This window comes from Silene latifolia, unplaced genomic scaffold, assembly GCF_048544455.1.
Source record: "Silene latifolia isolate original U9 population unplaced genomic scaffold, ASM4854445v1 scaffold_139, whole genome shotgun sequence".
Classification (NCBI taxonomy): domain Eukaryota; kingdom Viridiplantae; phylum Streptophyta; class Magnoliopsida; order Caryophyllales; family Caryophyllaceae; genus Silene; species Silene latifolia.
Genome location: NW_027413134.1, coordinates 683,970 through 707,986, shown reverse-complemented (window position 1 = coordinate 707,986; position 24,017 = coordinate 683,970). Strand labels below are relative to the sequence as shown.

Here is a 24,017-nt window from a genome sequence, read left to right as displayed (position 1 = left end):
GAACCATTTGTCCTTGTTCATTAGTCATTGTGACTCGTTGTGTGAATCATTTGTCATTGTTAATTAGTCCTTGTGACTCGTTGTGCGAATCATTTGTCCTTGTTAATTAGTCCTTGTGACTCGTTGTGTGAACCGTTTGCCTTGTAAATTTGTCCTTGTGACTCGTTGTGTGAATCATTTGTCCTTGTTAATTAGTCCTTGTGACTTGTTGTGTGAATTATTTGTCCTATTTCATTACTCATTGTAACTAGTTGTGTGAATCATTTATCCTAGTTAATTAGTCATTGTGACTCAATTTGTGAATCATTTGTCCTTGTTCATTAGTCCCTTTGACTTATTGTCTAAATCATTTGTCCTTGTTAATTTGTCCTTGTGACTCGTTGTGTGAACCATTTGTCCTTGTTCATTAGTCATTGTGAGTCGTTGTGTGAATTATTTGTCCTTGTTCATTAGTCCTTGTGATTCGTTGTGTGAATCATTTGTCCTATTTCATTAGTCCTTGTGACTCGTTGTGTGAATCATTTGACCATGTTAATAAGTCCCTTTGACTCATTGTGTGATTCATTTGTCCTTGTTAATTAGTCCCTTTGACACGTTGTGTGAATCATTTGTCCTTGTTAATTAGTCCTTGTGACTCGTTGTGTTAACCATTTGTCCTTGTTAATTAGTCATTGTGACTCGTTTTGTGAACCATTGTTCCTTGTTAATTAGTCATTGTGACTAGTTGTGTGAATCACTTGATCTAGTTCATTTGTCATTGTGACTCGTTATGTGAATAATTTGTCCTTGTTTATTCGTCCTTGTGGCTTGTTTTGTGAACCATTTATCCTTGTTCATTAGTCATTGTGACTCAATGTGTGAATCATTTGTCCTTGTTAATTAGTCCTTGTGACTCGTTGTGTGAATCATTTGTCCTTGTTCATTAGTCCTAGTGACTCCTTGTGTAAACCATTTGTTTTTGTTCATTAGTCATTGTGACTAGTTGTGTAAATCATTTTCCCTACTTCATTAGTCATTGTAACTTGTTGTGTGAATCATTTGTCCTTGTTCATTAGTAATTGTGACTCGTTGTGTGAATCATTTGTCCTTGTTAATTAGTCCTTGTGACTCGTTGTGTGAATCATTTGTAGTTGTTCATTAGTCTTTGTAACTCGTTGTGTGAAACATTTGTCCTTGTTCATTAGTAATTGTGATATGCCCAACCAGGGGTTGATATGGCTTGACTGGATTTATGCAAGAAAATGGAAGATAAAACCCTGAACTTAAGACCCTCAAGCAATGCACAGAGAAATTCTAAGAACAGTGAGTCCTAGGATTAACTCAATCCCCTAAGCAAGGCACAAGGAGGTTAAATTAAGCTTAGGCCAGCAACTAAGCAAAGCACAAGCTACTGAATAAGTTTGTTAACTAAGCAAGGCACAAGTTAACAGGTTGAAGAGAGTAAACTCTTTAGGTTTTCATTTCATTCAAATCTGCCTGTAAAAGTGGGATATCAGGCTGCTTAAATAGAGTTTACAAAGAGATCTCTACCCTTGATTAAACTATCATCTAATGGCTCAGAAGGCCTTACAAAAGAAGTTAAAATAACAGCAAGAAGTCCACAAATGAGGACGAAATAACAGCAATAAAACAGACTGGTTAAAAGTACAGAAAAGCACAATAAAAAGCATTCTTGTTTGTTTCTGAAATGGCAATGCTTTGTTCTCAGGTCTTTAAAGCTCTTGTTTGGCCTTCTTGTTGCTTGTCTCCTGACTTGGTAGGGACTACTATGACCCTCCAAGGTCCTTATTTAGATAATGAGACTTACTTAAACAAAAACAAAGGAATTATCACTGAATTAGCAAGGATAATGTTGCCGCTTTCCCTGAATGGACCACGACTTTGTGAGCCTGATTAACTATTCTTCTAAGCATAATTTGAGGAACTTCTCCAGGATGATTTTGTAGCTTGAACCCTTAATGTTGACTGAAAATTAGCTGGAGCCCCTGGTTGGATAGTTTCTTTAGAGAATCAGGGTAATTCCCAAGCCTGGTCAGGCCAAGCTCCTTGTGATTGTCTTGATGGTTGCCTGATCCCCTTGCTCCTGCATCATCCTCCCCAGGTGGAAGAGGTTTTGCCCTCAAATCCTCAGTGTCCTCTTCATCACTGCCATAGTAGGGACTGAGGTCTCCAATGTTAAATGTTCCATGAACCCCATACTCTTCTGGAAGATCAACTTTGTAAGCATTGGTCCCCACTCTTTCTGTTACCTCAAATGGTCCATCAGCCCTTGGCATGAGCTTGTTCTTTCTCTTACCAGGGAACCTTTCTTTCCTCATGTGTACCCACACCAGATCACCTGGTTGGAATTCTTTCCTGCCTTTGGTTGGCTTGCTGTTCTTCCTAGCCTGCTCATTTGCCTTTTCAATTTGCTTCCTTACCTGCTCATGCAGGTGCCTCATCTGTTCTACCCTTTTCTTTGCATCATAATTGACTGTTGCTCTTGGGACATTGGATAGATCAAAGGGCATGAGAGGGTTGCTTCCATATACCACTTCAAATGGGCTATGTCCAGTACTGGAGGAAGGAGCTCTGTTGAAGGCAAATTCTGCCTGAGCTAGCTTGAGATCCCAATCTTTCAGTGAGCTCTTCACAATACACCTGAGTATCCTTCCCAAAGTTCGGTTTGCGACTTCTGTCTGCCCATCGGTTTGAGGGTGATGGGAGGTGCTAAAGAGCAGTTTGGTGTTGAGGAGTCTCCAAAGGGTCTTCCAAAAGTAGCTCATAAACTTGGTGTCCCTGTCAGATACAATTGTTTTTGGAACACCATGTAACTTCACAATTTCTTTGAAATACAAGTCAGCTACTCCTGAGGCATCTTCAGTTTTCTGGCATGGCACAAAATGGGCCATCTTGCTAAACCTATCCGCCACAACCAGAATAGAATCCTTTCCTCTCTAAGTTCTTGGCAAGGCCACTATGAAATCCATGCTTAAATCCTCCCAAGGTTTATCTGGAACAGGCAGTGGAGTATAAGCCCCTGGTTGAAATGAGCTTTTTGATTTTTGACAGGTAGAGCATCTTCTGATTATGGCTTGAACATCCCTTTCCATTCTGGGCCAGTGGAACTGATCTTGAAGTATATCCAAGGTCTTCTGTACCCCAAAATGTCCTGCTAAACCATTAGAGTGAACCTCCTTAATTAGTAAATCTCTATAGGAGCCCCTAGGGACACACAGTTTGTTTCCCTTGAATAGATACCCCTCCTGCAGTGTAAACTTGGATCCTGGACTGTTTGGATTGCCTTATAAAGTTAGCTAATCCTCCATGAAATCCTGATCATCCTTGTAGAGCTCCTTCATAAACTCAAACCCCAACACTCTTTGCTGGATTGTGACTAACATAGAGTGCCTCCTCGAAAGTGCATCTGCTACAACATTGAGTTTTCCCTCTTTATGCTTGCTAGAAAAATTAAAAGACCGGAGAAACTCAACCCACTTAGCATGCCTAGCATTTAGTTTATGCTGACCATTAATATACTTTAGTGCCTCATGATCAGAGTGAAGAACAAAGGGTTTTGGTTTTAGATAGTGGCTCCAATACATCAGGGACCTGACCAATGCATAAAACTCCTTGTCATATGTTGAGTAGTTAAGCTTAGCTCCACTGAGTTTCTCACTAAAGAAGGCCACTGGATTCCTTCCCTGAATGAGCACTGCCCCTATCCCTACTCCACTAGCATCACATTCCACCTCAAACAACTAATCAAAATCAGGTAATGCCAGGATATGTGACTCACACAGTTTCTTCTTGATAAGTTCAAAGGCCTGCTGTGCCTGTTCTGTCCAAGTAAAGACTCCTTTTTTCATTCCTTCACACAAAGCCATGATTGTGCCATGAACCTCCTGTAAAATGATGCCAAGCCATGGAATCCTCTCACTTCAGTGATGGTTTTAGGTGTCCTTGTGACTCGTTGTGTGAACCATTTGTCGTTGTTCATTAGTCCTTGTGACTCGTTGTGTAAACTATTTGTCCTTGTTCATTAGTCCTTGTGACTCGTTGTGTGAACTATTTGTCGTTGTTCTTTAGTCCTCCTTGTGACTCGTTGTGTAAACCATTTGTCCTTGTTATTGTGACTTGTGTGTGAAGTATTTTTCCTTGTTCATTAGTCCTTGTGACTCGTTGTATGAACCATTTGTCATTGTTCATTAGTCCTTGTTACTCGTTGTGTAAACTATTATTCCTTGTTTATTAGTCCTTGTGACTCGTTGTATGAACCATTTATCCTTGTTCATTAGTCCTTGTGACTCATTGTGTAAACTATTTGTCCTTGTTCATTTGTCCTTGTGACTCGTTGTGTGAACTATTTGTCCTTGTTCTTTAGTCCTTGTGACTTGTTGTTTAAACCATTTGCCCTTGTTTATTAGTCCTTGTGACTCGTTGTGTAAACCATTTGTCCTTGTTATTGTGACTTGTTTGTGAACTATTTTTCCTTGTTCATTAGTCCTTGTGACTCGTTGTATGAACCATTTGTCCTTGTTCATTAGTTCTTGTTACTCGTTGTGTAAACTATTATTCCTTGTTTATTAGTCCTTGTGACACGTTGTGTGAACCATTTGTCCTTATTCATTAGTCCTTGTGGCTCGCTGTGTAAACTATTTGTCCTTGTTCATTAGTCCTTGTGACTCGTTGCGTGAACTATTTGTCCTTGTTCTTTAGTCCTTGTGACTTGTTGTTTAAACCATTTGCCCTTGTTTATTAGTCCTTGTGACTCGTTGTGTAAACCATTTGTCTTTGTTATTGTGACTTGTGTGTGAACTATTTTTCCTTGTTCATTTGTCCTTGTGACTCGTTGTGTGAACCATTTGTACTTGTTCATTAGTCCTTGTGACTCGTTGTGTAAACTATTTGTCCTTGTTCTTTAGCCTTGTGACTCGTTGTGTGAACTATTTGTCCTTGTTCTCTAGTCCTTGGGACTTGTTGTTTAAACCATTTGCCCTTGTTTATTAGTCATTGTGACTCGTTGTGTAAACCATTTGTCCTTGTTATTGTGACTTGTGTGTGAACTATTTTTCCTTGTTCATTAGTCCTTGTGACTCGTTGTATGAACTATTTGTCCTTGTTCATTAGTCCTTGTTACTCGTTGTGTAAACTATTATTCCTTGTTTATTAGTCCTTGTGACTCGTTGTGTGAACCATTTGTCCTTGTTCATTAGTCCTTGTGACTCGTTGTGTAAACTATTTGTCCTTGTTCATTAGTCCTTGTGACTCGTTGTGTTAACTATTTGTCGTTGTTCTTTAGTCCTTGTGACTTGTTGTTTAAACCATTTGCCCTTGTTTATTAGTCCTTGTGACTCGTTGTGTAAACCATTTGTCTTTGTTATTGTGACTTGTGTGTGAACTATTTTTCCTTTTTCATTAGTCCTTGTGACTCGTTGTATGAACCATTTGTCCTTGTTCATTAGTCCTTGTTACTCGTTGTGTAAACTATTATTCCTTGTTTATTAGTCCTTGTGACTCGTTGTGTGAACCATTTGTCCTTGTTCATTAGTCCTTGTGACTCGTTGTGTAAACTATTTGTCCTTGTTCATTAGTCCTTGTGACTCGTTGTGTGAACTATTTGTCGTTGTTCTTTAGTCCTTGTGACTTGTTGTTTAAACCATTTGCCCTTGTTTATTAGTCCTTGTGACTCGTTGTGTAAACCATTTGTCTTTGTTATTGTGACTTGTGTGTGAACTATTTTTCCTTTTTCATTAGTCCTTGTGACTCGTTGTATGAACCATTTGTCCTTGTTCATTAGTCCTTGTTACTCGTTGTGTAAACTATTTTTCCTTGTTCATTAGTCCTTGTGACTCGTTGTGTGAACCATTTGTTGTTGTTCATTAGTCCTTGTGACTCGTTGTGTAAACTATTTGTCCTTGTTCATTAGTCCTTGTGACTCGTTGTGTGAACTATTTGTCCTTGTTCTTTAGTCCTTGTGACTTAATGTTTAAACCATTTGCCCTTGTTTATTAGTCCTTGTGACTCGTTGTGTAAACCATTTGTCCTTGTTATTGTGACTTGTTGTGTGGACTATTTTTCCTTGTTCATTAGTCCTTGTGACTCGTTGTGTGAACCATTTGACCTTGTTCTTTAGTCCTTGTGACTCGTTGTTTAAACACTTTGTCCTTGTTTTTTAGTCCTTGTGACTCGTTGTCTAAACCATTTGTCCTTGTTATTGTGACTTGTTGTGTGAACCATTTGTCCTTGTTCATTAGTCCTTGTGACTCGTTGTTTAAACCATTTGTAACAGGGACTCATTGTGTAAATCATTTGTCCTTGTTCTTTAGTCCTTGTGACTCGTTGTGTGAACCATTTGTCCTTGTTCATTAGTCTTTGTAACTCGTTGTGTAAACTATTTGTTCTTGTTCATTAGTCCTTGTGAATCATTGTGTGAACCATTTGTCCTTGTTGATTAGTCCTTGTGACTCTTGTTTAACCTATTTGACCTTGTTTATTAGTCATTATGACTCGTTGTGTAAACCATTTTTCCTTGTTCATTAGTCCTTGTGACTCGTTGTGTGAACCATTTGTCCTTGTTTATTAGTCTTTGTTACTCGTTGTGTAAACTATTTGTCCTTATTCATTAGTCCTTGTGACTCGTTGTGTGAACCATTTGTCCTTGTTCTTTAGTCCTTGCGACTCGTTGTTTAAACCATTTGTCCTTGTTTATTAAGTCCTTGTGCCTCGTTGTGTAATTGAAGAGAATTCAGCCGAGCATTCCTCTTTTGAACCCGGTTTTGGACCTTGCACAAGATTGAGGTCTAACATGAATTCCGTCTAAGAAGTCGTGCCTTTTTCCAGCATGGGACTATTCCTTGGTGAGTTTAGGACATTTTTGTGTAGGAACTTGTATCCCAAAGCTTTTCCTATCAAGAGTTTGCCAAGCTTTAAAAACCGTGCGCAACAAGGACCATGGCTGGAGCATGCTTAGTTTATTGTGCATTATGTCGCTATCAACATTCCTCTTTTGATCAAACATAGCTCAAGGGCCCTTAGGAGAGTATTTGCAGCATTGCCAAAGTCTTCCAAGTGAGTCCAAGTGTGCATAAACAAGACTTGAGCTAGTAAACAAGGGATTGTTGTACTATTAGTTTACTTTCTATCTTTTATGCTTTATGTCCTTTTCTTTTCTGAATTCTTGTAAGGCATGGGCTGCCGTGTTTTGTGGCTATTAGCAGCTCTTTTTGTGGCCTTAGGATGCTATCTTAGATGAAGGGAAGGGATTGTCTTGCTTGTCCTATAAAAGCAAACACAACCCTTAGACAAAATCAGATTATTTTGAATGAAAAAACCCTAAGAAGCAACCTGCTTTCTTTCTTCTTTATCTTTGCTTTGTGCTTGATAAAACTCCCTTGCTTAGTGCTAGGAGGTTGGATAAGTCCTTTGCTAAGTGCTTGGACGAGTCCTAGGCTTAATTCATTGCTTTGTGTTCGAATTAAGTCATACCTTGAGTCCTAAACAAGCTGAGTTTTCTTTGTTTGTCATTTGAGCATTTCGTGTCAAAATCACTCCCAAATCTGATAGTTTTAGTTCAAATTGGTTATCAGAGCTTTGGTTAACAACAAAATCCTTTCTTTGTGAGTTCATCATACCCTAACCACATTAAAAACACAAAAAACAACCATGAGTGAAGAAAGGATTGCTGGAATTGAAACACAAGTTACTCAACTTTCTGAAAAATGTGATTTGTTGCTAGAATCTCTCAATGTTATCATGGCTAATATTCCAACACCACCACCAAGAGGAGGACAACCACCTAGAGGCAGGGGTAGAGGCCGTGGCTTCATGGGGAGAGGACGAGCTCATGGTGGCCATGAGGAAGAGGAGCTTTCTGATTCGGAGGAATCCATGGCCGAGGCCTTTCATGGAGAGCCCAACAAAGACTTAAAGGTAGAGATTCCTGATTTTCATGGTAGTTTAAACCCCGAGGATTTGTTAGATTGGTTTAGGACCATTGAAAGAGTCTTTGAGTTTAAAGGTTATTCTGATAGCAAAGCTTTTAAAGTTGCAATCTTGAAACTCAAAGGCTATGCCTCCCTTTGGTATGAGAACTTAAAAAATCAGAGAAGAAGGGATGGTAAGGAACCTATTAAGTCTTGGTTAAAACTGAAAAAGAAGCTTAATGAGAAGTTTATACCTAAAGAGTACACTCAAGACATTTTCATTAAGCTCACACAACTTAAACAAGACCAACAACCACTTGAGTCATATCTTAGAGACTTTGAACAACTTACTTTGCAATGTGAACTCAATGAGAAGCCCGAACAGAAAATTGCTAGATTTGTTGAAGGTTTAGATACCAAGATTGCTCATAGGGTTAGAATGCAACAAGTATGGTCCTTTGATGAAGCCGTTAATTTGGCTTTAAGGGTTGAGAAAATGGGTAAAGGAAAGGCTACAACCACCAAACCAACCACCAAAACAGCCACCTTTAAACCCCAACCAGTTTCAAAATTAATGAACCACCCTCTCAAAACAAAACCACCATACTTGACAAGGGAAAAGCAGCCGAAACCTCACAAAAAAAGACCATGCCTCTCAAAAAATGTTACCAATGCCAAGGTTATGGTCACTTTGCCAAAGAATGCCCAACCAAGAGAGCCCTTAGTAGCTTTGAAGTGGTTCATTGGGGTGATGATGAGATCCTTGTGTGTGATGAGGAAAGGGAGGGAACGGACCATGAAGAGGATGATGTGGTTATGCCGGATGCGGGTCTTAGCTTGGTTACTTGGAGAGTGATGCATACCCAACCCCAACCCTTGGAAATGGACCAAAGACAACAAATTTTCAGGTCTAGGTGCACCATTAAAGGAAGGGTTTGTAATCTTATCATTGATGGAGGGAGTTGTACCAATGTTGCCTCTAGTACTCTCATTGACAAGCTATCATTGCCTACACAAGACCATCCTAGTCCTTATAAGCTAAGGTGGCTCAACAAAGGGGCTGAAGTGAGGGTTGATAAGCAATGCTTGGTTCCTTTTTCCATTGGCAAAAACTATGTAGATGAAGCTCTTTGTGATGTTCTTCCAATGGATGCTTGTCACTTGCTACTTGGGAGACCGTGGGAGTTTGATAGGGACTCGGTTCATCATGGTAAAGACAACACCTACACCTTCAAATTTGGCTCAAGAAAGGTCATCCTAGCACCTTTACCACCTGTTCTCAAGCATATTCCAACACCCTCCATGCTTGAACCATCTAAGGAAGTGTTGCTAATCAATGGGGCAGAAATGTTACAAGAGTTGAAGGAGGATAGGGATGTGTATGTGCTTATAGCCAAGGGAGTGGTGGGAGAGCAAGAGAAGGGGCTGCCTAGTGAGGTCCAACGCCTACTCAAAACCTATGGTGATGTGTTTCCAAATGAGCTCCCTAGTGGCTTACCTCCTCTTAGAGGAATTGAACACCAAATTGATTTCATTCCGGGAGATACTCTACCCAACAAGGCAGCCTATAGAAGTGATCCTAAAGCTAGCCAAGAATTGCAACAACAAATTGGAGAGCTTATGAGCAAGGGCTTTGTGAGGGAGAGCCTTAGCCCTTGTGCCGTTCCAGCCTTGCTTGTGCCCAAGAAAGATGGGTCATGGAGGATGTGCACCGATAGTAGAGCCATCAACAACATAACAATCAAGTATAGGTTTCCTATACCAAGGCTTGATGACATCCTAGATGAGCTAAGTGGAGCCAAACTGTTTTCAAAGATTGATTTAAGGCAAGGTTATCATCAAGTAAGAATCAAAGAAGGAGATGAGTGGAAAACCGCATTCAAGACAAAGCATGGGTTGTATGAATGGCTTGTCATGCCATTTGGTCTTTCCAATGCACCAAGCACTTTCATGAGGCTTATGAATGAAGTGCTTAGGCCTCACTTGGGCAGCTTTGTTGTTGTATACTTTGATGACATCTTGGTGTATAGTCCTAACAAAGAAGAGCACCTCAATCATTTGCAAATATTGTTTGACACTCTTAGGGAACACAAGTTGTATGGGAAGCTTGAGAAGTGTTCTTTTATGCAAAGTGAAGTCCAATTCTTGGGTTTCATCATTTCTGACCGTGGCATATTAGTTGATCAAGAGAAGGTTAAAGCAATCAAGTCATGGCCTATTCCTAGGAATATCACGGATGTGAGGAGCTTTCATGGGTTAGCATCATTCTATAGGAGGTTTATCAAGGATTTTAGCACTCTCATGGCTCCTATAACTGAATGTATGAAGAAGGGGGAGTTCAAATGGGGAGATAAAGCTGAAACTTCCTTCAACACCATCAAGGAAAAGCTATGTGAGTCTCCTATTCTTGCTTTGCTGAATTTTGATAAGTTGTTTGAAGTTGAGTGTGATGCTAGTGGCATTGGCATTGGGGCTGTCCTTGTTCAAGAGCACAAGCCAATTGCTTACTTTAGCGAGAAATTGAGTGGTGCCAAGCTAAATTACTCAACTTATGACAAAGAGTTCTATGCCATTGTAAGAGCCTTAACTCATTGGAGCCATTACCTCAAGCCAAGACCCTTTGTTCTTCATTCGGATCATGAGGCTCTTAAGTACATCAATGGGCAGCATAAGCTCAACCATAGACATGCCAAATGGGTTGAGTTCTTACAATCATTCAACTTTGCAAGAAAGTACATAGAAGGGAAGGATAACGTGGTTGCGGATGCTCTATCAAGAAGGTTCATTATGTTAAGTTACATGGAACAAAGAGTGCTTGGATTTGAGCACATGAAAGAGTTTTACCAAGAGGATCCAGATTTCAAGGAGGAGTGGGGGTCATTGCAAAATGGACGAGCTAAAGGGGGTCATTACTTGGTCCAAGAGGGGTTCTTGTTTCGTGGAAACCGTTTGTGTGTGCCAAAGAGTCCCTATAGAAGCTTGTTGGTGAGAGAGGCACACTCCAATGGTCTTGCCGGGCACTTTGGCATTCAAAAGACCTATGACATACTCCAAGAGCATTTCTATTGGCCTAAGATGCTTGGGGATGTCCAAGATGTTATCAAGAGGTGTGCTCCATGTCAACAATCCAAGTCCTACTTCAAAACAGGCCCCTATACTCCTTTACCCGTCCCAAACCAGCCATGGGAGGACATTAGCATGGATTTCATAGTTGCTTTGCCAAGAACTCAAAGAGGCAAGGACTCCATCATGGTTATTGTGGATAGGTTTAGCAAGATGGCTCACTTCATTGCTTGTAAGAAAACGGAGGATGCATCTAGTGTGGCTGATTTATACTTCAAAGAGGTGGTTAAGCTCCATGGAGTTCCCAAGTCTATTGTCTCGGATAGGGACTCAAAGTTCATGAGCCATTTTTGGAGGTCCTTGTGGAAGCTACTCAAGACTAGGCTCTTATTTAGCACCTCTCATCACCCCCAAACTGATGGGCAAACGGAGGTGACTAACAAGACTCTAGGGAGGATCCTAAGGTGCACGGTTTCTAAGTCATTGAAGGATTGGGATCTCAAACTAGCTCAAGCCGAGTTTGCCTTCAATAGGGCTCCTTCTACAAGCACGGGCAAGTCTCCATTTGAAGTTATTTATGGCGCCAATCCCCTCATGCCCACTGATTTGGCACCCATCCAAAGGAAAAAGATTGATTTCGATGCTAAGAAAAGAGTTGAGCAAATACTACAAATCCATGCTCAAGTTAAGAAGCAAATTGAGAAAACAAATGAAGCATACAAAGCAAGGGCCAAGGGTCCTAAGCAAGCCACAAACTTTGAAGTAGGGGATCTTGTTTGGATTAACCTAAGAAAAGAAAGATTTCCAGCCAAAAGGAAGAACAAGCTCATGCCAAGAGCGGATGGTCCATTCGAAGTCCTTGAAAAGATTGGGTCCAATGCCTACAAGATTAACTTGCCCGGAGATTATGAGGTCCATGGCACATTCAATGTTGGGGATTTAAGTCCTTATTATGAATAGATTGAAGATGATAATGGCCAGGATTTGAGGGCAAATCCTTTTCAAGAAGGGGAGATTGAAGAGAATTCAGCCGAGCATTCCTCTTTTGAACCCGGTTTTGGACCTTGCACAAGATTGAGGTCTAACATGAATTTCGTCTAAGAAGTCATGCCTTTTTCCAGCATGGGACTATTCCTTGGTGAGTTTAGGACATTTTTGTGTAGGAACTTGTATCCCAAAGCTTTTCCTATCAAGAGTTTGCCAAGCTTTAAAAACCGTGCGCAACAAGGACCATGGCTGGAGCATGCTTAGTTTATTGTGCATTATGTCGCTATCAACATTCCTCTTTTGATCAAACATAGCTCAAGGGCCCTTAGGAGAGTATTTGCAGCATTGCCAAAGTCTTCCAAGTGAGTCCAAGTGTGCATAAACAAGACTTGAGCTAGTAAACAAGGGATTGTTGTACTATTAGTTTACTTTCTATCTTTTATGCTTTATGTCCTTTTCTTTTCTGAATTCTTGTAAGGCATGGGCTGCCGTGTTTTGTGGCTATTAGCAGCTCTTTTTGTGGCCTTAGGATGCTATCTTAGATGAAGGGAAGGGATTGTCTTGCTTGTCCTATAAAAGCAAACACAACCCTTAGACAAAATCAGATTATTTTGAATGAAAAAACCCTAAGAAGCAACCTGCTTTCTTTCTTCTTTATCTTTGCTTTGTGCTTGATAAAACTCCCTTGCTTAGTGCTAGGAGGTTGGATAAGTCCTTTGCTAAGTGCTTGGACGAGTCCTAGGCTTAATTCATTGCTTTGTGTTCGAATTAAGTCATACCTTGAGTCCTAAACAAGCTGAGTTTTCTTTGTTTGTCATTTGAGCATTTCGTGTCAAAATCACTCCCAAATCTGATAGTTTTAGTTCAGTAATACATTTGTCCTTGTATTTGTGACTTGTTGTATGAACCATTTTTCCTTGTTCATTAGTCCTTGTGACTCGTTGAGTGAACCATTTGTCCTTGTTCATTAGTCCTTGTGACTCGTTGTGTAAACCATTTGTCCTTGTTCATTAGTCCTTGTGACTCGTTGTTTAAACACTTTGTAATTGTTTTTTAGTCCTTGTGACTCGTTGTGTGAACCATTTGTCCTTGTAATTGTGACCTGTTGTGTGTACCATTTTTCCTTGTTCATTAGTCCTTGTGATTCGTTGAGTGAACCATTTGTCCTTGTTCATTAGTCCTTGTGACTCGTGTAAACCATTTGTCCTTGTTCATTAGTCCTTGTGACTCGTTGTGTAAACTATTTGTCCTTGTTCATTAGTCCTTGTGACTCGTTGTGTGAACTATTTGTCCTTGTTCTTTAGTCCTTGTGACTCGTTGTGTAAACTATTATTCCTTGTTTATTAGTCTTTGTGACTCGTTGTGTGAACCATTTTTCCTTGTTCATTAGTCCTTGTGACTCGTTGTGTAAACTATTTGTCCTTGTTCATTAGTCCTTGTGACTCGTTGTGTAAACTATTTGTCCTTGTTCATTAGTCCTTGTGACTCGTTGTGTGAACTATTTGTCCTTGTTCTTTAGTCCTTGTGACTTGTTGTTTAAACCATTTGCCCTAGTTTATTAGTCCTTGTGACTCATTGTCTAAACCATTTGTCCTTGTTCATTAGTCCTTGTTACTCGTTCTGTAAACTATTTTTCCTTGTTCATTAGTCCATGTGACTCGTTGTGTGAACCATTTGTCGTTGTTTATTAGTCCTTGTGACTCGTTGTGTAAACTATTTGTCCTTGTTCATTAGTCCTTGTGACTCGTTGTGTGAACTATTTGTCCTTGTTCTTTAGTCCTTGTGACTTGTTGTTTAAACCATTTGCCCTTATTTATTAGTCCTTGTGACTCGTTGTGTAAACCATTTGTCCTTGTTATTGTGACTTGTGTGTGAACTATTTTTCCTTGTTCATTAGTCCTTGTGACTCGTTGTATGAAACATTTGTCCTTGTTCATTAGTCCTTGTTACTCGTTGTGTAAACTATTATTCCTTGTTTATTAGTCCTAGTGACTCGTTGTGTGAACCATTTGTCCTTGTTCATTAGTCCTTGTGGCTCGTTGTGTAAACTATTTGTCCTTGTTCATTAGTCCTTGTGACTCGTTGTGTAAACTATTTGTCCTTGTTCTTTAGTCCTTGTGACTTGTTGTTTAAAGCATTTGCCCTTGTTTATTAGTCCTTGTGACTCGTTGTGTAAACCATTCGTCTTTGTTATTGTGACTTGTGTGCGAACTATTTTTCCTTGTTCATTAGTCCTTGTGACTCGTTGTGTAAACTATTTGTCCTTGTTCATTAGTCCTTGTGACTCGTTGTGTGAACTATTTGTCCTTGTTCTTTAGTCCTTGTGACTTGTTGTTTAAAACATTTGCCCTTGTTTATTAGTCCTTGTGACTCGTTGTGTAAACCATTTGTCTTTGTTATTGTGACTTGTGGTTGAACTATTTGTCCTTGTTCATTAGTCCTCGTTACTCGTTGTGTAAACCATTTGTCCTTGTTCATTAGTCCTTGTGACTCGTTGTGTAAACTATTTGTCCTTGTTCATTAGTCCTTGTGACTCGTTGTGTGCACCATTTGTCCTTGTTCTTTAGTCCTTGTGACTCGTTGTTTAAACACTTTGTCCTTGTTTTTTAGTCCTTGTGACTCGTTGTGTAAACCATTTGTCCTTATAATTGTTACTTGTTGTGTGTACCATTTTTCCTTGTTCATTAGTCCTTGTGATTCGTTGAGTAAACCATTTGTCCTTGTTCATTAGTCTTTGTGACTCGTGATGTAAACTATTTGTCCTTGTTCATTAGTCCTTGTGACTCATTGTGTGAACCATTTGTCCTTGTTCATTAGTCCTTGTGACTCGTTGTGTTAACTATTTGTCCTTGTTCATTAGTCCTTGTGACTCGTTGTGTGAACTATTTGCCCTTGTTCTTTAGTCCTTGTGACTAGTTGTTTAAACCATTTGCCCTTGTTTATTAGTCCTTGTGACTCTTTGTGTAAACCATTTGTCCTTGTTATTGTGACTTGTGTGTGAACTATTTTTCCTTGTTCATTAGTCCTTGTGACTCGTTGTATGAACCATTTGTCCTTGTTCATTAGTCCTTGTTACTCGTTGTGTAAACTATTATTCCTTGTTTATTAGTCCTTGTGACTCGTTGTGTGAACCATTTGTCCTTGTTCAATAGTCCTTGTGACTCGTTGTGTAAACTATATTTGTTCTTGTTCATTAGTCCTTGTGACTCGTTGTGTGAACAATTTGTCCTTGTTCTTTAGTCCTTGTGACTTGTTGTTTAAACCATTTGCCCTTGTTTATTAGTCCTTGTGACTCGTTGTGTAAACCATTTGTCTTTGCTATTGTGACTTGTGTGTGAACTATTTGTCCTTGTTCATTAGTCCTTGTTACTCGTTGTGTAAACCATTTGTCCTTGTTCATTAGTCCTTGCGACTCGTTGTGTAAACTATTTGTCCTTGTTCATTAGTCCTTGTGACTCGTTGTGTGCACCATTTGTCCTTGTTCTTTTGTCCTTGCGACTCGTTGTTTAAACACTTTGTTTTTGTTTTTTAGTCCTTGTGACTCGTTGTGTAAACCATTTGTCCTTATAATTGTGACTTGTTATGTGTACCGTTTTTCCTTGTTCATTAGTCCTTGTGATTCGTTGAGTAAACCATTTGTCCTTGTTCATTAGTCCTTGTGACTCGTTGTGTAAACTATTTGTCCTTGTTCGTTAGTCCTTGTGACTCGTTGTGTGAACTATTTGTCCTTATTCTTTAGTCGTTGGGACTTGTTGTTTAAACCATTTGCCCTTGTTTATTAGTCCTTGTGACTCGTTGTGTAAACCATTTGTCCTTGTTATTGTGACTTGTGTGTGAACTATTTTTCCTTGTTCATTAGTCCTTGTGACTCGTTGTATGAACCATTTGTCCTTGTTCATTAGTCCTTGTTACTCGTTGTGTAAACTATTATTCCTTGTTCATTAGTCCTTGTGACTCGTTGTGTGAACCATTTGTCCTTGTTCATTAGTCCTTGTGACTCGTTGTGTAAACTATTTGTCCTTGTTCATTAGTCCTTGTGACTTGTTGTGTGAACTATTTGTCCTTGTTCTTTAGTCCTTGTGACTTGTTGTTTAAACCATTTGCCCTTGTTAATTAGTCCTTGTGACTCGTTGTGTAAACCATTTGTCTTTGTTATTGTTACTTGTGTGTGAACTATTTTTCCTTGTTCATTAGCCCTTGTGACTCGTTGTATGAACCATTTGTCCTTGTTCATTAGTCCTTGTTACTCGTTCTGTAAACTATTTTTCCTTGTTCATTAGTCCTTGTGACTTGTTGTGTGAACCATTTGTCGTTGTTTATTAGTCCTTGTGACTCGTTGTGTAAACTATTTGTCCTTGTTCATTAGTCCTTGTGACTCGTTGTGTGAACTATTTGTCCTTGTTCTTTAGTCCTTGTGACTTGTTGTTTAAACCATTTGCCCTTGTTTATTAGTCCTTGTGACTCGTTGTGTAAACCATTTGTCCTTGTTATTGTGACTTGTGTGTGAACTATTTTTCCTTGTTCATTAGTCCTTGTGACTCGTTGTATGAACCATTTGTCCTTGTTCATTAGTCCTTGTTACTCGTTGTGTAAACTATTATTCCTTGTTTATTAGTCCTAGTGACTCGTTGTGTGAAGCATTTGTCCTTGTTCATTAGTCCGTGTGGCTCGTTGTGTAAACTATTTGTCCTTGTTCATTAGTCCTTGTGACTCATTGTGTAAACTATTTGTCCTTGTTCTTTAGTCCTGGTGACTTGTTGTTTAAAGCATTTGCCCTTGTTTATTAGTCCTTGTGACTCGTTGTGTAAACCATTCGTCTTTGTTATTGTGACTTGTGTGTGAACTATTTTTCCTTGTTCATTAGTCCTTGTGACTCTGATACGATATTGATTGATGAGGAAGTTAACTTAGACCTGGTGCAGCTAAATGAAACATTCCCGAGGACTGTTCAGGTCCATCAGCTATTTGGTACCAAGTCCGAGTCAGCCAAAGGAGTCGTGTGTTTACTTGGGCGCCAAGTATAGTCTTACCTTGGACGCCAAGCAACAAAGACCGAGTTTGAGGAAGCAAGGAAACGTGCATAGGCAAGCACAAAGTCGGTTGCCATATCTTTCCTTATTTAAGTTTTCCTAATTAGTAGTCTATCCGGTTTTAGAAAAGTTTCCAATTTTCTTAAAATCTGGTTTAGTTAATTATTTCCTTGTTGTTATTTCCTTTAATTATTTTCCCTAAAAGTATTAGGATTATAATAAGGCAAATTAGCCATAGCTTAAGTCGAGTAAGATTAGGAAAGTCGATTGTTTCCTTAATTCCTTCTAGGAGTCGGTCTAGCTTAGTATAAATAGGGAGTTATTGTATCCTTATTTCACATCCAAGAATTATCAATAAACTTGCAAAGTTTCGTTTACATTGTGTAAGCACAGGTTCAACGAGTTTCGTTCCGAATTTCGTTATTGTTTGACGCGTTTTCGAACATTAACACGAGTTATAATCAATAGGTTTTGATTATAATTCACCATTGGTTGAGCTATAGGTCTAGCTCAAGCAAATATCATTTTATTTTCTTGTTCGTTTATATTACAAAAAAAACACATAAAAATTACTAAGTCCACGTTCTGATTCAAACAGTTCAATAAACCGTTCAAATCACATAAATCCGACAATCGAGGCAGTCTTGAAGATCACTTGTCCGGTTTTAATAATTCCGCTGCAACTCTAACGAATCTTATTCTTTTGAGTAATTTTCGTATCATTTGGTATCGAGCGATTTGTTGATCCAAGACGGTGATCATGGATTTTAATGATCCAAATTTTCTTCAAAATCTCCAAGAGGCTTTAAAGAACATCAACTTTACCCCAGGACAACGTATGCAACCACGGAGAGAACCGGTCAAGTACATGGATGAGTTCAAAATCAATGAACTTCCAGAGTTTGTTGGTGGCACGGATCCCGAGGAATATTTTGAATGGGAAAGACAGATGGAGAGGATGTTCGACTTCAAGGACATTGATGATGAGAAGCGTTGCAAATATGCAATCTTGAAGCTACGCAAGAATGCATCTTTATGGTATGAAAGTTTGAAGGCTGCTAGGGCACGTGAAGGGAAGGAAAAGCTAGCTTCATGGGAGTCTTTAAAACGTAAGCTACGAAAGAGGTTTGTTCCCAAAACTCATAAGATTGATTTATATCGTAAATTGGCTGAATTAATGCAAGGGAGCTTGAGTATTGCCGATTATATTGCTGAATTTGAAAGAATAACCCTTATGAGTGAAGTAGAGGAGATTGAGGAACAAAAGATGGCTCGTTTCTTTCGAGGGTTAAACCTTAATATTGCTCATGCGGTCGAGATGCACCCTTATTCTTCTTTCGATATGTTATGTGATCTTTGTATCAAGGCGGAAGGGCAAAATAAGACTAAACGTGCTTATGTGAGTAACTCATCGAAAGTTAATCCTTGGAGTAAACCTGATTTGTCTAAGAATATGGGAGCTAGTTCGAGTTCTAGTTCGAAACCTACTGTTCCAGCAACACCAGTCGCTCAAACAGTTCCTAAGACTGTTCAGACGCCTAAAGAAAAGAGTGTAGCTACTGTTCGTTGTTTTAAGTGTCAAGGTTTTGGACACTTTCAGAATGCTTGTCCTAACAAACGAAATATCACATTGCGAGAGGCCGTGGATGTTCGTGATGAGTTATTTGAAGAAGACAACGAAGATGGGTTGTTTCTACTGAATGAAACCGAGGAGGGAGAGGTGGATTTTGAGCCTTATGAACCACCTATGTATGATACTAATCTTGTTCTACGACGTACTTTGCAAGCTAATACAGAGCCTATTACAACGGAGCAACGAGACCAGATTTTTCATACAAAGTGTCAAGTGAAAGACAAGTGGTGTAGTGTGATTATTGACGGAGGAAGTTGCACGAATGTGGCTTCAACGGAGATGGTAGAAAAATTGGCACTCGTTACTATGGTACATCCTAAACCTTATAATTTACATTGGCTTGATGATGGTAGCAAGGTGAAGGTTACAAGACAGGTACGTGTTGGTTTTACAATGGGTTCTTACAAGGACGAGGTGCTTTGTGACGTTATTCCTATGGATGCTTGTCATATTCTCTTAGGACGTCCTTGGCAATTTGAACGTAATGTTAATCACAATGGAAGAAGTAATGAATATTCTTTATTGGTGAATGGCAAGAAGATAGTGTTGCGTCCTATGTCCCCGGAAGCAATTCGGGCTATGCACGCAAAGAAGGGTAAGAAACCAAGTTTATCTATGTTTGCTAGTGAACGAGAGGTGGAGCAAGCTATTGATAATGGTGAAACAGTATATGCATTGGTCTCAAGTGAGAGTCCTACAAAGACCATCACAACGAGTCATGAAGACGGAATACTTAAAGAACTATTGCACGAGTTTAAGGATGTCTTCCCCGAAGATGTACCACCGGGTTTGCCTCCTATTCGTGGAATTGAGCATCAAATTGATCTCGTACCAGGTGCTCCCCTTCCTAATAAGGCCGCTTATCGTAGTAATCCCGAGGAGACCAAGGAGTTACAACGTCAAATTGAAGAACTCATGGAGCGTGGCTATGTTCGTGAAAGTATGAGTCCTTGTGCCGTTCCCGCATTGCTTGTACCAAAAAAGGATGGAACGTGGAGGATGTGCATCGATAGTAGAGCGGTAAATAATATCACCATCAAATATCGCTTTCCTATTCCAAGACTTGATGATATGTTAGATGAGCTTCATGGTTCGGTCATATTTTCAAAAATCGATTTGAGAAGTGGTTATCATCAGATTCGAATGCGTGAAGGTGATGAATGGAAGACCGCGTTCAAAACGAAGCATGGTTTATATGAATGGTTGGTAATGCCATTCGGTCTCACTAATGCCCCAAGTACCTTTATGAGATTAATGAATGAAGTTTTGAAACCATTCTTGGGACATTTTGTTGTCGTCTACTTGGACGATATTCTAATTTATAGTAAGAGTATCCAGGAGCATTTTGAACACTTACGGGCAGTGTTTGAAACACTTCGAAAACAGCAGCTATATGGTAAGGCCGAGAAGTGTACATTCTTGGTAGATAACGTGGTGTTCTTGGGTTATGTTGTCTCGAAAGATGGAGTATCGGTTGATCAAACAAAGATAGAGGCTATTCGTTCTTGGCCAAGTCCTAAAACAGTAACTGAGGTTAGATCTTTTCATGGACTTGCTTCCTTCTATCGACGTTTTATTCGTGATTTTAGTACCGTTACTAGTCCTATTACGGAGTGTATGAAGAAAGGCACATTCCATTGGAGCGAGGCTGCCCAAGGGGCGTTTGAAACAATTAAAAGGAAGCTATGTGAAGCTCCCGTGTTAGCATTACCCGACTTCTCACAACCTTTCGAAGTCGAATGCGATGCTAGTGGTGTAGGGATTGGAGCTGTTCTTATTCAAAATAAGCGACCCATTGCTTATTTCTCGGAGAAGTTAGGAGGAGCTCGACTTAATTATTCAACCTATGACAAGGAATTTTATGCTATTGTTAGGGCTCTTAATCATTGGAGTCATTATCTTCGTCCTAGTCACTTTATTTTACACTCGGATCATGAATCATTAAAACATATACATGGGCAACAAAAGTTGAATCCGAGGCATGCTAAGTGGGTTGAATTCCTACAATCATTTTATTTTTCATCGAAGTATAAGGATGGTAAGAGTAACGTTGTGGCAGATGCTCTTTCACGCCGTTATTCATTATTATCTACACTTGAAGTTCGTTTGCTAGGTTTTGAGACCTTGAAAGATTACTATCTTGAAGATATTGATTTTGGAAAGATTTACAAGGAATGTCAAGATGGTTCATTCAAAGAATTCGTGATTCAAGACGGATTCCTCTTCAAAGGTAATCTTCTTTGTGTACCTAAGCATTCGGTTCGTGAATTATTGGTGCGTGAAGCACATGGAGGTGGGTTAGCTGGTCATTTTGGTGTGCAAAAGACGTTGGATGTATTGAAGGAACATTTTCATTGGCCAAAGATGCAAGGAGATGTATACAACATTGTGAGCAAGTGTGTGACTTGTCATCTTATGAAAAGCAAGTTCAAGCCCGGAGAATACACTCCATTGCCGGTTCCGATTAGACCATGGGAAGATGTGTCGATGGATTTCATTGTTGCTTTGCCTCGCACTCAACGAGGTAAGGATGCTATCATGGTAGTAGTTGATCGTTTCTCCAAGATGGCGCATTTTGTGGCTTGTAACAAGACGGATGACGCAAGTAATGTGGCTGATTTGTATTACAAGGAGATCGTTCGTCTACATGGAATACCAAAGACAATAGTTTCTGATCGTGATTCGAAATTTTTGAGTTACTTTTGGAACACATTATGGAGGAAGGTTGGAACAAAGCTCTTGTTTAGTACTTCACACCATCCACAAACAGATGGGCAAACTGAAGTTACTAATCGTATTCTTGGAACTATTTTGCGAGGATTGGTAAGCAAGACTCAAAAGGATTGGGATTTAAAATTAGCACATGCCGAGTTCGCTTACAATCGTTCTCCTACGTTTGCAACAACTCACTCTCCATTTGAGGTTGTTTATGGTTTGAATCCTTACTTACCGTTAGACTTAATACCGTTACCTAAAGATGAATTGGTGCATAAGGATGCGGATTCAAAGTTGAAGTCTATGATCAAGCTACATGAACAGGTAAGAGAACGGATCAAAACCGTTAATGAGGCTTACAAGAAGAAATCAAACAAACATAGGAAGCCAAGGCTTTTCAATCCAGGAGATTTGGTATGGTTACATTTGAGGAAAGAAAGGTTCCCTAGCAAGAGGAAAAACAAATTAATGCCAAGGGCCGAGGGACCTTACAAAGTGATCGAGAAAGTGAATGATAATGCATACAAAATCGAAATTCCAGGAGACTATGAAGTACATGCTACATTTAATGTCGGGGATCTATCTCCATACCTTGATGATGATGGGATTTCTGAATTGAGGACAATTCCTTTCAAAGGGGGAGGGGATGATACGATATTGATTGATGAGGAAGTTAACTTAGACCTGGAGCAGCTAAATGAAACAGTCCCGAGGACTGTTCAGGTCCATCAGCTATTTGGTACCAAGTCCGAGTCAGCCAAAGGAGTCGTGTGTTTACTTGGGCGCCAAGTATAGTCTTACCTTGGACGCCAAGCAACAAAGATCGAGTTTGAGGAAACAAGGAAACGTGCATAGGCAAGCACAAAGTCGGTTGCCATATCTTTCCTTATTTAAGTTTCCTAATTAGTAGTCTATCCGGTTTTAGGAAAGTTTCCAATTTTCTTAAAATCTGGTCTTAATTATTTTCCCTAAAAGTATTAGGATTATAATAAGGCAAATTAGCCATAGCTTAAGTCGAGTAAGATTAGGAAAGTCGATTGTTTCCTTAATTCCTTCTAGGAGTCGGTCTAGCTTAGTATAAATAGGGAGTTATTGTATCCTTATTTCACATCCAAGAATTATCAATAAACTTGCAAAGTTTCGTTTACATTAATGTAAGCACGGGTTCAACGAGTTTCGTTCCGAATTTCGTTATTGTTTGACGCGTTTTCGAACATTAACACGAGTTATAATCAATAGGTTTTGATTATAATTCACCATTGGTTGAGCTATAGGTCTAGCTCAAGCAAATATCATTTTATTTTCTTGTTCGTTTATATTACAAAAAAAACACATAAAAATTACTAAGTCCACGTTCTGATTCAAACAGTTCAATAAACCGTTCAAATCACATAAATCCGACAATCAGACAGTCTTCAGCACTGTCCAGTTTTAATAATTCCGCTGCAACTCTAACGAATCTTATTCTTTTGAGTAATTTTCGTATCAGACTCGTTGTGTAAACTATTTGTCCTTGTTCATTAGTCCTTGTGACTCGTTGTGTGAACTATTTGTCCTTGTTCTTTAGTCCTTGTGACTTGTTGTTTAAACCATTTGCCCTTATTTATTAGTCCTTGTGACTCGTTGTGTAAACCATTTGTCTTTGTTATTGTGACTTGTGTGTGAACTATTTGTCCTTGTTCATTAGTCCTTGTTACTCGTTGTGTAAACCATTTGTCCTTGTTCATTAGTCCTTGTGACTCGTTGTGTAAACTATTTGTCCTTGTTCATTAGGCCTTGTGACTCGTTGTGTGCACCATTTGTCCTTGTTCTTTAGTCCTTGTGACTCGTTGTTTAAACACTTTGTCCTTGTTTTTTAGTCCTTGTGACTCGTTGTGTAAACCATTTGTCCTTATAATTGTTACTTGTTGTGTGTACCATTTTTCCTTGTTCATTAGTCCTTGTGATTCGTTGAGTGAACCATTTGTCCTTGTTCATTAGTCTTTGTGACTCGTGATGTAAACTATTTGTCCTTGTTCATTAGTCCTTGTGACTCATTGTGTGAACCATTTGTCCTTGTTCATTAGTCCTTGTGACTCGTTGTGTAAACTATTTGTCCTTGTTCATTAGTCCTTGTGACTCGTTGTGTGAACTATTTGCCCTTGTTCTTTAGTCCTTGTGACTTGTTGTTTAAACAATTTGCCCTTGTTTATTAGTCCTTGTGACTCGTTGTGTAAACCATTTGTCCTTGATATTGTGACTTGTGTGTGAACTATTTTTCCTTGTTCATTAGTCCTTGTGACTCGTTGTATGAACCATTTGTTATTGTTCATTAGTCCTTGTTACTCATTGTGTAAACTATTATTCCTTGTTTATTAGTCCTTGTGACTCGTTGTGTGAACCATTTGTCCTTGTCCATTAGTCCTTGTGACTCGTTGTGTAAACTATTTGTCCTTGTTCATTAGTCCTTGTGACTCGTTGTGTGAACTATTTATCCTTGTTCTTTAGTCCTTGTGACTTGTTGTTTAAACCATTTGCCCTTGTTTATTAGTCCTTGTGACTCGTTGTGTAAACCATTTGTCTTTGTTATTGTGGCTTGTGTGTGAACTATTTGTCCTTGTTCATTAGTCCTTGTTACTCGTTGTGTAAACCATTTGTCCTTGTTCATTAGTCCTTGCGACTCGTTGTGTAAACTATTTGTCCTTG

The 24,017-nt window shown here is 39.3% G+C and overlaps 2 protein-coding genes across 2 annotated transcripts; both read left to right on the top strand.

The window, feature by feature from the left end:
* Positions 1 to 9,050: 9,050 nt before the first annotated feature.
* On the top strand, positions 9,051 to 12,462 carry LOC141637714 (uncharacterized). Its single transcript, XM_074447161.1, has 6 exons — positions 9,051 to 9,598; positions 10,178 to 10,343; positions 10,572 to 10,851; positions 11,053 to 11,302; positions 11,591 to 11,879; positions 12,433 to 12,462. Exons 1-6 carry the CDS (start codon positions 9,051 to 9,053, stop codon positions 12,460 to 12,462), a joined length of 1,563 nt encoding a protein of 520 aa, XP_074303262.1.
* A 5,282-nt stretch (positions 12,463 to 17,744) lies between these two features.
* LOC141637713 (uncharacterized) lies at positions 17,745 to 22,127 on the top strand. Its single transcript, XM_074447160.1, has 4 exons — positions 17,745 to 19,518; positions 19,597 to 21,163; positions 21,524 to 21,866; positions 21,924 to 22,127. Exons 1-4 carry the CDS (start codon positions 17,745 to 17,747, stop codon positions 22,125 to 22,127), a joined length of 3,888 nt encoding a protein of 1,295 aa, XP_074303261.1.
* The last annotated feature ends 1,890 nt before the right edge of the window (positions 22,128 to 24,017 follow it).

Excerpts from the sequence above, each read along its gene's own strand:
- LOC141637714 (XM_074447161.1), top strand. The coding sequence starts at position 9,051 with ATGGATGCTTGTCACTTGCTACTTGGGAGACCGTGGGAGTTTGATAGG. Across the intron at positions 9,599-10,177 it reads CTTGTGCCCAAGAAAGATGG|GAGGTTTATCAAGGATTTTA; the intron begins GTCATGGAGGAT and ends ATCATTCTATAG. Across the intron at positions 11,303-11,590 it reads GTCTCGGATAGGGACTCAAA|GAAAAAGATTGATTTCGATG; the intron begins GTTCATGAGCCA and ends ACCCATCCAAAG.
- LOC141637713 (XM_074447160.1), top strand. The coding sequence starts at position 17,745 with ATGGATTTTAATGATCCAAATTTTCTTCAAAATCTCCAAGAGGCTTTA. Across the intron at positions 19,519-19,596 it reads GACCAAGGAGTTACAACGTC|AAAAGGATGGAACGTGGAGG; the intron begins AAATTGAAGAAC and ends TGCTTGTACCAA. Across the intron at positions 21,164-21,523 it reads AAGGATGCTATCATGGTAGT|TCACTCTCCATTTGAGGTTG; the intron begins AGTTGATCGTTT and ends GTTTGCAACAAC.